A 16,674-nucleotide genomic window follows, 5' to 3' on the forward strand; every position below is an offset into this window, starting at 1 on the left:
ATGGGCCAGATTACAGGCAACATTTTCAATTATCATTCACTATAACACTTTATATGCATAAATTCAAAAGATTACCATCAATATAATGAAGACTGGTAAAATCAGCACAAATATTAGCAATCACTTCTAAACATCGCTAGGCCAAAGTACAGCTTTACTACTTGACAAAAGAAAATAAATAGGAAAAACAAAACAAAACAAAAGGTTGTGTTACCTTTAAGACACGTTTGATAGAACCCAATACAAAGTCTCCTGGTGGATGTTTTCTGTTCTGAAGGATCCAATCACGATTTAACACCTTTTCTCCCTCTTCCAACACATATTTCTGACCCTGGAAATGTGGCTTCTCATATAAAATCCAGCTGAATATAAAAGCATGATTATTAATTAAGTTATAATTAATTTTCTAAGAAATGAGGCATAAAACGTTTAAGTTTTAAGTCTGTTAAGTCCACAGACCATCTTACCTACTTAACTTTCAAAACCTGAGTTATTTTTCACAATTAGTATATAAACCTATTTTTAAAACAATGACATATGCTAATTTAAATATAGACATAAGGCATAAAAGTACACACAAGTTGGGAATATTCCTGAACATAATCTATGCCTATGTTTATGTATGCCTGCACTTTCCAGATGGTATATATACAAAGCTATACATTTCTATTAAAAACAATAGCTTAACAATTCCAATTTTTAAGTAAAATGGGAGCACAGGTGTCCCATTTTATTGCATGAAGACAACACTATACCATACCACTTACATCATGAATACTGACCACTGGGTAACTGAGACTGGACAAAGAATTGTGGCTCCAGCATGTGCAAGGGAAATGGTCCACAACAAATGAGGTTTCCCCTCATTTTTACACCACACAAAGAATCCTTCACTTCTTGACCATGTCAGCTAGACAAATGACTTTAAGTATGTGGCCTTCACATTCCTTAGCATCCCACAACTTTTGAACTTGCTTTCAAAGCTATGCTTCACTTAGCTGATGCCTTCAACTCAACTTGCCAAATCCATCCTGCTAATAATGTAGTTTCAGAATAGTATTAATTTCATATTATTTATACATTAGGTCTTACGACTTACGGCCCATTGGCTTTAAGCACTAAAAACACCCCATGTTTTCTGTCACAGTACATAAAGAGAACAATTGAATTATAAAACACTAATAATATTTCAAAATATTCTGTCAAAAACCAGAGGAAAGGGAATGTGACTTTAATAAAAAATACTAAAGGCATAAACAGTAAGAAAACACACTTAGTTGGGGGGAAAAGGCTACCAAAGTTTAAGAGATTTCTTACCAGCCCCTCACAACTTTTATCAGTACCCCATTCGGAAAGGACCATGATGTAGCATCGGGAATATTACAGTAGATCTCTTGCTTGTATTTACTTCCATGGAGATCATAGATAACCATCTGCAATATACAGAAAGCAGGCACAATAACTAGTTGTAAGAATGCATTTAAAATTCCAAAATCTCCTAGAAAATATCCTAAATATATAGAAGTAATTATTATTACAAATGCTAAGTCTTTGAGTAAAATAATCCCTCTTAAAGTCAGTTAAAAGTATTTAAAGTTCCCCAAACTGAAAGTAACTTTACTTTTTGTTTTCTAAAGTAAGCTCTATGCTCAATGTGAGGCTTGAACTCACGACTCTGAGATCAAAAATTGCATGCCAAAAGACTGAGCCAGCCAGGCATCCCTAAAGTAACTTTACTTTTCATATTTTATCTTAGATAATAAGAAACTTACGCTTACCTTCCCAGGTCTTGGGTTACACCTCAGAATCTGTTTGTCAACATTCTGAAAGAATAAAAGTGGAAGAAGTAAGTCTTAAGAAACATCAGCAGAAAGATCTATAGCTCACTTTCTTAGCAGTCACAAATCCAATTCATCACATATTTACTTAGGGACCCATTATATGCAAAGTACCCCTCTAGGTAGTACAAGAGGGGGAAGGGCAAATATAAGGGAAAATAATGTATTGTTTGTGTCCTCAAGGAGCTAATAGCTAGAAGGGAGGAACAAAATTTCACATGACTCTTCTAGGTAAAGGACTAAGTTAAACTCATAGGTAAAATAAAAAATGCTGACTTATGGACATCAAGGGGAATGGCACCAGCATGGAGGTGAGGTGATGGCACAGGGAGGTTCCCAAAAGGCTTGTTGGAGGAAGTGATGGAGAAGACCTTGAAAAACAGGATTTTAATAAGTGGAAAAAATGTGGCAGGTTGGGGTCAGGGAGTAGAGAAAAGAATTCCATGAAGAACATACTGACGAAAAGTACAGTTGTAGGAAACACTGGGTGTATAACCAGAGCAGGAGGAGACAAGGTTGCACAAACAAGATTTGGGGGTGTTGCAATGCAGTGAAGATGTTCCACTTGACTTGGTAGGTGATGGGGAATTATTAAAGAAACAGTTCTCAAAATCTCATCCTTTCTTTTAAAAAGACTTTGCCTTGCAAACTATTCATTGGTATTCCAGGATAACTATTTGCTACTATGGCTATTCACGGTAAAGACACAGGCTTTGGGAATCGTAGAGAAAGTTCCATAATCTTGGGAATGCCAGAAAGAAAGTATCATGTTAAGTGAATATTCTATGTTAAAAGTTTAAATATTTCTTTTTTTTTTTTTTAAATATTTTTATTTATTTCTAGGAAAGAGAGAGAGAGAGAGAGACAGCGTGAGCAGGGGAGGGTCAGAGAGAGAGGGAGTCACAGACTGAAACAGGCTCCAGGCTCTGAGCTGGCAGTCAGCACAGAGCCCGACGCGGGGCTCGAACCCACGAACCGCAAGATCATGACCTAAGCGAAAGTCGGTCGCTTAACCGACTAAGCCACCCAGGCGCCCCAAAAGTTTAAATATTTCTAAGGCAAATAAAACATGAACTGAATTTCAAGACCTTTTCCAGCTGTAACGTTTTCAGCTTTTTCTTTCAATTAGGCTGTTTGCTGCCTCGCTTTGTATGAACAACATGATCAACTACTGATAGGATATTGTCGAGCGATTACTTAAAATATTTTAGAATACTAAGAAATATTTTACTGAGACACATAAGCTCAATGGAATGTAACAATTTCTCCATATACAGTGCCTTGAGAAATTCAGAATGCTGTCACTTAATTTCACTTGAAAACTAAATATTAGCAAAGAAGGGGGAAATAACTTGCTGCTCTCTTAATGCCATTTAAATTGTCCAAGCAATTTCGCTTTCTCCATTTAACAGTCCAGCTAAAATACAGGGATTATGAAAAATTTCAAATAAAGGATAAAGTAAACTCTGATATATTTTTAAAAGAATCTTTACACAACTTCAAAACACTGATTTTCTTAATAAGCTTTTAGATCATTCCATGACCCAAAGCACTACTTCATTAGTTAATGATCAAATAACTTACCTCTGTGAATGGGCTTAATCTGCCTGAGACGTCCTGAGCATGGAAATATTTTGACACTGGTTCCTGAAAAATCCCAACAGATCTGGTTCCTTTGTCTGAGGAGTGGGAAGTCTGCAAATACTGATGATAAGCACTCTTTAAAGAAGAATGTAGTTTAGAAGTAAGGTCAGATTTTTGTAGAAATGAAGTCTTTTCTGGCCACAGACCAACTTGCAGGTTGGAGGTAGTAGGTTCATTTGACATTACATATGAATTCTTAGAGATTCCAGTCCTTTCCTGGTCATTATCAGGGTAAAATGTGATGGAAGGATCTGACAGCTTCAAAGTAATGGTTTCCTTCCTTCTAGCCCTCAGGCTTCCTTTATGCAATGGTTCCTCCCCCTCCTTCTCCTCTTCCTCTTCCTCTACCCCCTGTCTGTCTTCATCAAAATTCATCTTTAAACGCTCTGATACTGACTGGAGAAGGGATAAAACAGAAGAGGGCTGGCTTGCACTCTCTCTTGATTTTATAGAGCCATGGTGACCAGGTGAGACCTCGCTGGACAGAATGTCCTCCTGAGAGCTGTCATCCTCATAAATGGGAGACAAAGCTAAGGGGTAAATTTTGTACCTTTTGGCCTCCACTGATAAGAACCCTTCTGAACTATCACTATCGAATGTCCCACCTAATTTAGTGTCCTTTTCAAAATGATGGACAAGGTCAGTTCTGCTCTCAGACCTCTCACATGTGACAACAGGCATGCTGTTAGCAGATGTATCAGGAAATAGGAGAGTGTGTGTTCTTACTTCTGTGGTAGCACACCTGTCTTCATCTTGAAGAGGCTCATCATATAATATAGTAAAGGAAGAATTTTCTTGTTCATCCTGAGAAACGAAGGCTAAATTAGATTCTTCTTTTTCATCACTATAATTATAATCTCTTAGTTGGTTATCTACTGTAGTAACAGATATTCTTTTGTCTAGCTTTCCTATGGTACCCTCGGGTTGAAAATCCGGCACTGCTAAAGCTGGGTAGCCTTCATAATCCTTACTTAATGTAGGTGATTCATATCCCCTGAAATAGGAGGCAAGTCTGTTGTCACACGCTATCAGGCCTTCCTTTCTTTCAGGGGGCTCTTTCTCTATTTCTCCAATACTCTCTCCACCAGACTCTTGGGATGTTTTTTCAGGTTCAAATATGAGAGGCACAGCCTCTGCTTGTGTAACAGGAAATTCCAAACCTGTTCCATAGATTTTCTTAACATTTGCCATTGTAGATAATACTCTGTGTTTCCTGACAGTCTCATCAGAATCTTCTGGAGATATTCTTTCCATTTCTCTTGGAGAGGACATCGACACACTCATTCCAACTGACTCTTCATCCTCTGTCTTACATGCTTTTTCCACTGCTAAAAAGGCAGGTACTAAAGGTATCGTTTCAGTTTTCCCAATACCCCCTCCAGCAGCCTTCTGGTAAGGTATTTCCAACACAGGCCTTCCAGTCTTTTCAGTGATGCCCTCAGCATCTTTCTCATAGATATTTACCACTTCTAACATAATGGGCATAACCTCACTTTTGTCCAGATCGTCTTCAGCATCCCTTAGGTAAATATCTTCCATTTCTAATGTAACAGGTATCACCTCAGTCTCTGTAATATCCTCTTCACCATCCTCTGGGTAAATATCTTCCATTTCTAACGTGGCAGGGATCACTTCAGCCTTTTCAGTAACCCCCTCGAAGTCTTTTTGGTAGACATTTTCCATTTCTGACACAACCGACGTCATCCCGGTCTTGCCAACATCACCTTCAGCATGCTTTTGGTAAAGAGTTTCTAATTCTAATGCAACAGGTATCACCTCGGTCTTTGCAATATCCCCTTCGGCATCCTTCTGGTAAATATTTTCCATTTCTAATGTGGCAGGCATCACTTCGGTCTTTCCAGTAATTACCTCAGCATCTTTTTGGTAGGTATTTTTCACTTCTGAAATAACAGGCATCAGGTCAGTTTTGCCAAGATTTCCTTCAATATCCCTCATTTTATAAGCTTTTTCCATTCCTAAAATGGCAGGTAATCCCTCAGTTTTTCCAATATACCTCTCAGCATCCACTTGGTATACTTCTCTCACTTTAAAAATGTCAGCTGTTGGCTCAGTTTTTGTGACATTCAATTCGGCATCCTTTTTATGTGCTCTTCCCATTTCTAACATAGGAGGGACTTTCTCATATTTCATAATATTCAATTTAGCATCTTTTTTGTTTGTTTTTCCCAATTCTAACATCGAAGGTCTAAGCTCCATTTTTCCTACATTTACTTCTGTGTCTTTTTTGTGTACTTTCCCTACTTCTGACATTGTAAGGAGTGTGTTTTTATTACTCTGTCCTGACAAGCTTTTTTCAGATATACACACAAGACTATCAGAAAAACTGCTCTTGGATGTCCCAGGTACATGGATGTCATCATTTGCAAATGGAGGCCATTTGAAATTTAATACAAGAGTTTTTGTATCCTCTGTTCCAGTTTTGTGATTATCCACACACTCTATTTCCACTCTATCTTTAGAGTCCTCTTTGAAAAATAAATGTGTTTTTACCTTATCATCTAACCCTTTACGGGGTGTGTCTTCAGCTAGTAAAACAGTATCTGATTCCTGCAAATTTATCCTATCGGACTGTCCAGCTCCATTTCCAGAAAGTGGGGATTTTTGGTAGAGAACAATTTCTCTTCCTTTAATTGACTCTGTGTCCTTAACTAAGTTACTTACAGAGAAGAATCTACCTAATATTTTATTCTCACTAATTTCACATGTACTTTGATTTGCTGCCTGTTCAGACACTAAGAACTCCCTTAATGTATCATGTGGCTTAACACTATCATTGTTCAGAATTTCTGAAGTATTAGCCTGAAGTTCAGAATCCCGGGTATCCTCAGTATCTTCAAAAGCATCACTTGTCAGATTTTCTTGGGCTGAATAAATAATCTCACTGACTAATTCCCTAGCCTGATCTTCTAACAAACAAGATAAATTCATTCTATCAGAATCAAAAAGGAGACTCTTCTCACCAGCTGTAGGTGAAACACAGACCTTTTCTTCTCGGACATCTGACCTGCTTTCCATGCCCTGCTCTTCCAAATGCTCTGTCAGCTGGATCCCTGTCAGTGTCACTTCTGACAGGTTTTTCTCAGGGACGTCTTCTTTCAGAGTACCTGGATTCATTATGCCATCTATGGCTATATGCTCCTGGCAGGTATCAACTATGTGTTTGGATTTTAATTCTTCCCTGACAGAGATAAAAATTTCACCAATCAATGTATCAGCCTTTTTAAGTAAACCACTTCTGAGGTCCAAAAGTTGGTCATGTGCTTTTCTCCTTGCTTTTGTGTGCTCAGCAGAGGCTTCAGAACACTGCTGGCTTGAGCTGTTAACTGACGCTGGAGCCCCAGCAACTGCTCCAATCTCTGCTTCCATGGGATTGTCAAATTGGGCAGCAGTTGGGAAATCAAGAGACATCTTCCCAGTAGGATTCCCAAAATGTTCGTGAAAAGGGGTCACTTCTGCCCCTGTTGGGACAGATGTTTCAAATTCCAAATAAGACCTATTAGGGTGCAGCAGGTTAGTTAAAGAGGCACCTTCATGTGTGGCATCTATGGTAACTTTTACAGAACTGAATTTGTTTTGGTGATTATGTGAGCTTAAAACCATGCTAATTTCTTCAGCATTACCAGAGGGGGACATGCTATCAATACTACCACTTAGGGAATGAGTATTCTCTTTATTTCTGTGAGATAAGGCTTTCTTTTCTGATGTCAGCACAGGAACATTGTGAAAGTGTGAATCCTCAGATGCAAAAGCCTTTTTTCCCAAACTTTTATCAGAATCCAGAAAAGGTGAATTTACTTTTGTGCTGTCAGTTTCTTGGAATTGTGGGGAAGCAGTAGTTAAGCTGAGTTTTGCCATTTCTGAGAAACCAGAAATCTTTCTAGTCCCACAAATATGTGAAGGTTGATGAATCACATAAGCATTGGCTTCATAATTCTGTGCCATTTGCCTAGTTACTTTTTCATCATGAACAGGAGGTAAAATCTCAGATACACTACCTTTGGGACAACCAGGGGGATAAACTAAGGCTTTTGCCTCTGTTTCGGGCATACCTTGATATTTGGAGGCAGGAAGAGAAACCTCAGTTTGACAATGGTCTTTAAGCCCAGCAGTTGAATATTGCTCTTTAATCTCCTGATGACCCATCAATTGAAAACTTTTGTCCTGTTCAACCTCTAGGGAAGTTAATTCTGATAAAATAAGCTTTCCTGGAACATCTGTAACTTCACATGGAGAAGAAATCTTATCCTGAGAAATATCTCTGGGCTCTGTTTGGGAAACAGTGATCTTGGAGAAGGCTATAGTTTTTTCCCTTACAGAATGCAACTCAACAAGAACACTGTTCTGACCACCAACTTCCATCTTTGATAAAATTTTGGCAATGTCAGGTTCGGCTTCCAAGGAAAGAGAACCAGACTTCTCTGTAGTGCTCTTATTTGCTCTAGTGTTTGAAAGCACCAATTCTTCTTCAGCAGGGCCTTGAGATGAAATGGAACTGTTGTCCTCAGAGAGGCTTTCACACTCCAATCTTGAGTCGACTCCAGGTACATGAATGTCTCTGGCTTTAAGATCTAGTGGAACCTGGCAATTTTCACCTTTAGGAAAAACTTCCTTGGACTCAAGAGTTGCAGATACATGCTTCAGATGAAGGCAAGCAGAAGTACTCTTCCCGTCTACTGCCTCAACACGATTTGCCACATTTTCTTCTTGACACTTACTGGGCTGACTGGAAATATCAACAATGCTGATATCCCCAGTTGCAGTGAGCACCGAACACTCATCCTTTATAACAGGAATATCTAACTTGCTAGGCATACCAACTCTGGAAACAAAGGTAGGAGATGAAGTATTGAAATCTGATTTTTTACAGTCAAGGATATGAGGTGTTCTGACATCAAGTGATGCTTTGGCTTCTTGAAGACTCTCCGCGTCAAGAGGAGATTCTGAAATGTGATTTCTGTTAAGTTCAAAATTCAGTTCAGGTGCTATTCTATTTTCTAAGCACGCTACAACTACTGATTCGCTGATGTGTTTTCCAGAGGCAGGATTGTTTTGATTTATTCCAACCATGTGAGGCGTTTTGCCATGTGGCCTAAAACTGGATCTTTTGGATTCTGTTACAAACAACTGGTCAGTATCTTTGGGTAATGGCCCAATTCTACATTCTGGAGCTTTTATGTGACTTGAAGCTGTGGATTCACTAACCAAGGTGCCTTCTATTTCTTGTCTGATTTCTGTAGCAGTCAAATTTTTCTGTGAGTCTTGGGAAGACAGTATATCTCCTTCACTTATAGGTTCTGTGTCTGTCACAGCATGTCTCTGAAGAGCTGTGGTGCTGGTGTGACTGTCAGCCCACTTGGCTGAGTTATCGATGGCTTGCTTGTCAGAACACTTACTTTCTGGCAACTGCAGCTCTTCATGCCTAATGGACTTACTTGGACTCGGCAAATCTGCACTGTCCTGTTTGGTAGTGTCACTCCCATCAGGTTTACTAGAAGAGAAGTCAGAAACAGCAGGGCTCTCATGCTCAACACGTTCTTCTCTTTGCACCCATGTCCTGTCACTCATCACTGAGCTGTCTTTCTTTATTGTAGTTTCTGTCATAGTTACCCCCTGAAAATCTGGACTGCACGGAACTTGGCTACTGCTCCTTCCTGTAAACAATGCTGAGCATACCAAACTTCTATCAGTCTGAGAAACTGGTGAACAGCTTAAATGGTGTTGTGAGTCAGATTCACTGGCAGCGGAGCTGGAGTTAGTCACAGAAGAAGGGGATGACCTACTTCTCACAGGTCCCCCAGGATCATTTTTATTTAAAACATTCATAGACGCAGCAGTATTGGGCAATTCTGGACGGTCCGTCAGATGGCTTTTTGTGTTAATATTTATTTTGCTACAGTCAGAGTCTTCTAACAGGCCTTCAAGCAAATGTCCTTTCACAGATATGTCTGTACTAGCTGATGACAATGACGACACCATCCTAGCCTCAATGTCGCTTGTACAATGGATGCTTGTACTAGAGTCAGAACTTTCATTTTCTCTGTCCCAGGGATTCACAGTTTCCAATGCAGTCTGGTGCTTCAAATATTTCCTCATTTGTCTGGGGCCTCGATATGTTGCATATGTTACTGAAGCCCTCTCTGGTTTACTATCCAGTTGTCTGTAAAAAGAAAAAGCACAATAATATCATGAAATATAGTAACACCTAACAGTAATCCTAGAAGTTATGATAAAGTAGATATTTTAAATACTCCTAACAAGTATTCAACTGGAGAAAGAAATCCTAAAATGTTTTAGTTAAACCTGTCTTTACTAAAAATAATGAAGATTTGACAAGGAGCAATGAACATCAAGGCAGCATGAATGTTTGAGCTCCTTACAACAATTCCCTCTTTTAAAACAATTTTTTGTTAACATTTCTATTCAATTTTGAGAGACAGAGAGAGACAGTGTGTGAGCCATGGAAAGGTATAGAAAGAGGGAAACATAGAATAAGAAGCAGGCTCCAGGCTCTGAGCTGTCAGCACAGAGCCCAACACAGGGCTAGAACTCACGAACCATGAGATTATGACCCGAGTTGAAGCCAGACACTTAACTGACTGAGCCAGCCAGGTGCTCCAAAACCATTCCCTCTCACCTGACTACCTACATCTCTCTCACAGTGGTGAATGGAGAGAAAGTGGGCTGACAAGTCCAAGGCCTGGGTTTTAGTTATAATCTCAAAGACGTGTCTGACCAGAAAGAACCACACTGCCTTACTGCCTCATACTGGTACAATTCATGGATATGTCACTGATTTATCCACCATGTCAGAGCACCATAGTAAGCTTCTCTTCCTTTACTCTTAGATATAAATTTGAATGGCAACTTCGAGCACATAGGAGAACTTTTAAAGGAAAACAACTAGTAAGATGTCTAACATCAAGCACTCAGCATATATTTGTTAACTCAATGACAGAATTGCCTTAAAAATCCTATGAATTAAGTTCTTCAATTAGTGTAGTATTAAACTGCTTGGATAAATGTATGAATCAAAAGGGACTTCTAGAAAAAGCTCTCTACTTCTTCTCAGCCCCAGCACAAAGTTCCTGAGGCTCTCAGCATCCAACCTCCTTTGAAGAATCTATTGCTGGGAGTTCTCATGCTCTCTGATGCTGCCTAATAGCCCTTGACACACACCATTCTCTTCCCCTCAATTCCAGCCCCAGAGAGAAACTCCAATGTCTAAGACTCAGTTCACAGGTCATCTCCAGAACAAACAGATCCCAGGGCCCCTTTCCTGCTAACATGGGCAGTTAGCCTCTGATCTGTGGGTGAACAGAGCATTTGCCATATCAAACTATAAAGATCTAGGCACTTAATGTATTTTTGCCACTTGCCTTGTGGCTATTTGAAGGAAGACACTGTGTCTTAATCATCTTTACATTTCTAAATGCCCCCCTCCCCAAATTTGGCAAATGGTACATATTTACTAACTTTTGGGCGATGAATGACTAAAATAAAGCAATAACTGTAAATGCTTAATGTGTAATTTATTCCAGACTGTCTTCATTGTTATAGATTATATAAAAGTTTTTTAAATTCTGAACTCTAGGTTCATTTTACTATCCTGACACTAAAAATGTATGGCAGAAATATCTGATGTTCTATTTTTCTTTAAAAAAATTTTTTTAATGTTTTATGTATTTCTGAGAGAGAGAGAGTGTGAACAGGGGAGGGTCAGAGAGGGAGGGAGATACAGAATCCAAAACAGGTTCCAGGCTCTGAGCTAGCTGTCAGCACAGAGCCTGATGCGGGGCTCGAACCCACGAACCATGAGATCATTCATTACCTGAGCCGAAGCCCGACGCTTAACTGACTGAGCCACCCAGGAGTCCCTATTTTTTTTTCAAACTAAACATAAAATTAACAAAACATTATAGAATGCACATGAGTAACTAAGAAATCCAGTCGCTAGTATTTCAATATCTAAAATAATACTTTTTCTCCCCTACTTTAAAGCAGTAATATTAAGAACACTAGACTCACCTATATGATAAAACAGAAAGTAAACCTCCTCTGACATGTCAAATTTTTACCAACTGTGCCCCTCACATATTTTTTGAGTTTTAGCTGAAATAATGTATTTCAATCTATATAATTGCTGGTCCCCGAAATCCTATCACATTGCTATTGTAAAAACTTGTATTGGTTACATGCATATTTTTACTGTCCGTTACAAACAGCTAAAGGAGAGGACTAGGGGAAAGCTTTGCCTTATGAAAACGGTTTTAGCTGCAGCATGAGTGTCATGCTAGATCAAAGGCTATTATGAAACAAACTCAAAAATGAATAAGGTAATTGCGTATGAAAACGTTCAAGCAGAGAAAAATACATACAGGTAGAGTAATACATACAGGTAAAGTAATGTTATTGGTGAAATCTGATATCAAAATATATTAATTATTCAGAAGACACAAGAGCCTTCAGAGCAAGATATAAAGATCCAGAAACCCAAATAAATGAAAAGAAATTTTTGGTCATTTTTTTCTTTCAAAGCTTTAACGTTTTATATTTAAAATCTACTCTCAACAGGCTGCAGTATTTTTTCCCTCAAAAGATAAAATAATTCTGAAGAAGTGCATACACAAAGAAATGTACATCATGTCCAAAGAAATAGGAAATAAGATAGGAATCAGAATTTAAGTAAACTGACATTCTCTTACTATCAACTTCCTCCTAAAGAGACCTTAGGACATTTTATCATGCATCAAATCAATAATGCACCTTTTGATCTGAAAGGGCTTCTAATAAAATAAACCATATAGAAAAATCCATTAGATGTCAACTCACTGTTATAATGCCTTTTGGTAGTTTTGGAGTCCTTTCAGGGGCAAGGGGAATCATTTTTCTCCTTTTTTAAAAGACTTACTGGATACTTTCAACTAAAATGATTACACTGATTTATAGGAAGTAGTTTAAATTTCTAACTAGATAATCTCCTGCAGCACCTGGTGAAAATGTTATATACCTGAAACTAAAATATACATTGCTTATACTGAACTACTATATTATCATGTTTAAAGTGCTGAACATCAAAGTTTCAAGCTTAGCTTCATGTACTGTAATTAGTTGTGTCAGGTACTGATGAGCTACACTCCCTCTTTTTAAAAGATTAGTCATGTCGCCAATGTAGCCTGTTTTCTATAGCATTCTTTCTCAGGTTGAAGTTGAGTCTCCATAATTGAATAGTGTAAGAATATAAAACTGTCCTTTAATTGCTAAGTTTTTGCCTGGTTAATTAAATAGAAAACTGAAATATCAAAAACATGTAACTTTAAAAATAAAATCTGAAGATGGAAAATAAAACAAAGATATTTTTTACAAGCTGTACAGAGGAAATGAAGTATTAATTTCACATATTATATAAATTGACCATGGGATCTACAGCTTATCCTACACAATCAAAGTTATATGATCCTAACAGTAGAACAAAGTAAGACAGGCTCTCTACTCCTCTCCATTTGACATACAGCCACATTTTCTTGTACAGTGACAGACTTATCTCTGAGACTTGATGGTAAAGGCTAAAGTAAATGGATTTGGCTGTACTGGTGTCTGATCACAAGGGCTGCTTTTAACTCTGGCAAAGTCGATACTGTTGCCACCAATGGCCTCTTTGTTGACCTCAATTATAGGATCTACATATTCTGGTATGATTCCACCCATGTCAAACTCAATGGCACAGGCAAGGCTGAGAATGTGAAATTTGTCAGCAATGCAAAGTCTATCTCCATCTCCCAGGAGTAAGACCTTGCCAACATCAAATGGAGAGATGCCAGTGCTGAACATGTTGTGGAGTCCAATAGTGTCTTTTACCACCATGGAGAAGGCTGGAGTTCACTTAAAGGATGGAGCCAAGAGGGTCATTGTATCTGTCCCTCTGTTGATGCTCCCATGTTTTGATGAGTGTGAACTATGAGAAGTAGGACAAAGCCCTCAAGATCATCAGCAATGCCTTCTATACTACAGCTGCTAGGCCTGTGTGCCCCATTTCATCCATGGCAACTCTGGCATAGTGGAGGGACTCAAGACCACAGTCAATGCTGTCAGTGCCATCTAGCAGACTGTGACAGCCCCTTTGTGAAGCTCTGCTGTGATGGCCTAGGGGCTGCCCAGAACATAATCTCTGTTTCTATTGGCACTGTCAAGGTGGTGGGCAAGGCCACCCCTGAGCCAAGTGGGGAGCTCACTGGCTTGTCGTCAGGTGTCCTTATCCCCATTAGGTCAGTTACAGATCTGACTTGACACCTGGAGAAAGATCCCAAATACAATAACATCAAGAAGTTAGTGAAGCAGGTATTGGAAGGTTGTCTCCTGCATCTTTAACAGAATCCCCACACCTTTGATGCTGGGATTGGCATTGACTTCAATGACTACTTTGTCAAGCTCATGTCCTGGTACAGCAATGAATTTAGCTACAGAAACCAGTGGTGGACCTTATGGTCCACATGGCCTCCAATATCCATGAAGTAAGAGCCCCCTGAACCACAAAGTCTATTAAGAGCACAAGAGGAAGAGAGAAGGCCTCAGCAGCTAGGGAGTCCTTGCCTCTGCTCATTCCCAACATAGAGACTGTCCTGATCTGGACGTTGATGTTTCCATCCCAGGCTCCTGAAACTTGTCATGTATCACCAATAAAATACACTGTACCCAGAACAACAGAAAATATATAGAGAGAAAGAGAGTGAGAGAACAAAGTAACATACCTAGACATTTCAAATATTTAAGGAAGTAGACATACATACATATTGGAAATATGAAAAGGTTCTTTGCATTTTAGCCCAATATATACCTACCTATCATGTGAAGATTTATTAAGCCTCTAGGTACCAAACATACCTGTATTCCTTTCTGTACATATTCCATATACTTGCTATTTCAAAGGTCAACCAAAGACATGTGTCATTCTTCAAAGGAAATCCTAAATAGCAGCCTAAAAATAATAGCCTTAGAGCAAAGTATCTAACTCACTTTAAGAAAGTATGATTAAGCTACCTTTTCTGCGTTAAGATATATTTCCTTTCAAATTACAGTTAAGAATATCTTCTCTCATAACAGGGAAGGCTTCTAACTTTTCCATATAAAGAAATCTGTGAATCCAGCAATTTGTTTTTAATCACAATAAAGCTTTGACAGAAAATCTTTTCATGATGGATATGAATCTGTTGAAAACATAATCATACAACTTTAACATTTTTTTTTAATGTTTATTTATTTTTGAGGGAGAGACGAAGACACAGCATCCAAAGCAGGCTCCAGGCTCTGAGCTGTCAGCAAAGAGCCCGGTGGGGGGCTCGAACCCACAAACCGTGAGATCATGACCTGAACCGAAGTTGGACATTTAACTGACTGAGCCACCCAGGCACCCTAAACTTGAACTTTTTAAAGATTTCAACCCGGGGCGCCTGGGTGGCTCAGTCAGTTGAACATCTGACTTCGACTCAGGTCATGATCTCACGGTTTGTGGGTTCGAGCCCCGTGTCAGGCTCTGTGCTGACAGCCAACTCGGAGTCTGGAGCCCGTTTCAGATTCTGTGTCTTCCTCTCTCTCTGACACTCCCCTGTTCATGCGATCTCTCTCTCTCTCTCTCAGAAATAAATAAGACATTTAAAAAAAATTAAAAACAAAAAAAGATTTCAACCCAACAGTGAAGTAGTTTCCTAATAAAGTGCACTGGAAGCATAAGCTAATGTATGGAAAACAATATAAAAGATGTTACCAAACAGGTTTAATGAAAGGTTTTATTGATATTAAAAATGAAATTTTTATGTTCATAGTGAACATACAAACAGTTACAAAGCTGTTTATTATTTTTAATTGTGTGAAGATCAAATAATTTGTAACTTTCGAACAGGATATTTTTTAGAACACACTTCAAATTATAGGTAATAACGTACCTAAATTTTAAAAACTGTAATTAATAGTGACTTAAAAGTATTCTTGATATTATAGTAACAGCATTATACAACACAGATTATTTTATAAACGTGTGTAAATTAAGCTATTAAGCCTTTTTAGTATACTGATTATCAAAGACCTATAGAAAAAAAAGTAGGGACATTATTACATGAGAAAGATGATGCAAACCCTTTAGTTAATTAAAAAATTGAAGTTATAAAGAAAATTGAAATTTTTTTGTGACACTGAAATCTCCTACCAATTTCAGAAGAATAGATTTTGATGAGATAAAACCCTTTCCAAAGGCTTGAGATATAAGGGGGGCCATTCTAGATTTCGAAGTCAGTCTGACTGTACACTAACTCTGATTAAACAAAGAGCCTGATTTATGGCTCACCAAGCATACACTGTATACCGAGGTTATGAGTAGCCTAATAGAAAACCATCTTGTCCCTGCGATATTGATCAATGCTCCTATTCCCTGCATTCCTTGACCTTAAAACTTGTGATTCCTGCTTATACACTAATCTATAATCTTTTGAGCTTTTGTAAGATGTAAAAACGTATATAATTCTGTAAAAACTGTTCCTTACCCAGAGCACGTTCTTCCCTGTGAAGAGTGTGCTTCCCGGACAGCTGTTCTAACTTGGGCTTGAATAACACTCTTTCTTACCTTCAGAGATTCTTATATACAAGGTTTGTTAATTATGCACCAGCAACTCCTAATTTTATTTTTTTATTTTTTTTAATGTTTTATTTATTTCTGAGAGAGAGAGAGAGACAGCATGAGCAGGGGAGNATACTTGGAATATTCTCATGAACTCAATAAAAAATTAAATATATCCTTGTTTTCAGTAAATTCATTTCACAGAACTAAAACAACTGTAATACTTATAATGCAGTCTCAAAATTATTAGTAAATATCTTCTGCATATATATTATTTAAATATCTAAAACTGGTTATAAGTGGTCCTTAATCATATTGTCAAAATAAAGTATTAACAAAAATGGTATGCAACTTTTATATAATCCTTAAATTGACATTTGACAATAGGAAGTCACTAAACTGCAATTCTGTACCTGATAATTTGTAGGCCTTTGGAGATGGGCCAGAAGAGGCTTGTATCTCTGTCAAGACAAAAGTTTTGCGGAGGTGTTTCTGGTAACTGCCTTAAGCAATTCTTTACTTTTTTAAAAGTTTATTTATTTATTTATTTGTGTGTGTGTGTGTGTG

At 38.2% G+C, this 16,674-nt stretch overlaps 1 protein-coding gene across 1 annotated transcript in view; it reads right to left on the reverse strand.

The window, feature by feature from the left end:
- The window catches only part of CRYBG3 (crystallin beta-gamma domain containing 3), a 110,929-nt gene that overhangs the window by 56,365 nt on the left and 37,890 nt on the right, over window positions 1–16,674 (reverse strand). Inside the window, exons 4-7 of the mRNA XM_077774944.1 lie at window positions 3,423–9,660; window positions 1,779–1,823; window positions 1,318–1,433; window positions 215–362 (exon numbers count right to left, since the gene is read on the reverse strand). Coding sequence (XP_077631070.1) covers window positions 215–362; window positions 1,318–1,433; window positions 1,779–1,823; window positions 3,423–9,660 — 6,547 coding nt within the window. The remainder of the gene's footprint in view (window positions 1–214; window positions 363–1,317; window positions 1,434–1,778; window positions 1,824–3,422; window positions 9,661–16,674) is intronic.

This window comes from Crocuta crocuta, unplaced genomic scaffold (assembly GCF_008692635.1).
Source record: "Crocuta crocuta isolate KB4526 unplaced genomic scaffold, BGI_CrCroc_1.0 scaffold6, whole genome shotgun sequence".
Classification (NCBI taxonomy): Eukaryota; Metazoa; Chordata; class Mammalia; order Carnivora; family Hyaenidae; genus Crocuta; species Crocuta crocuta.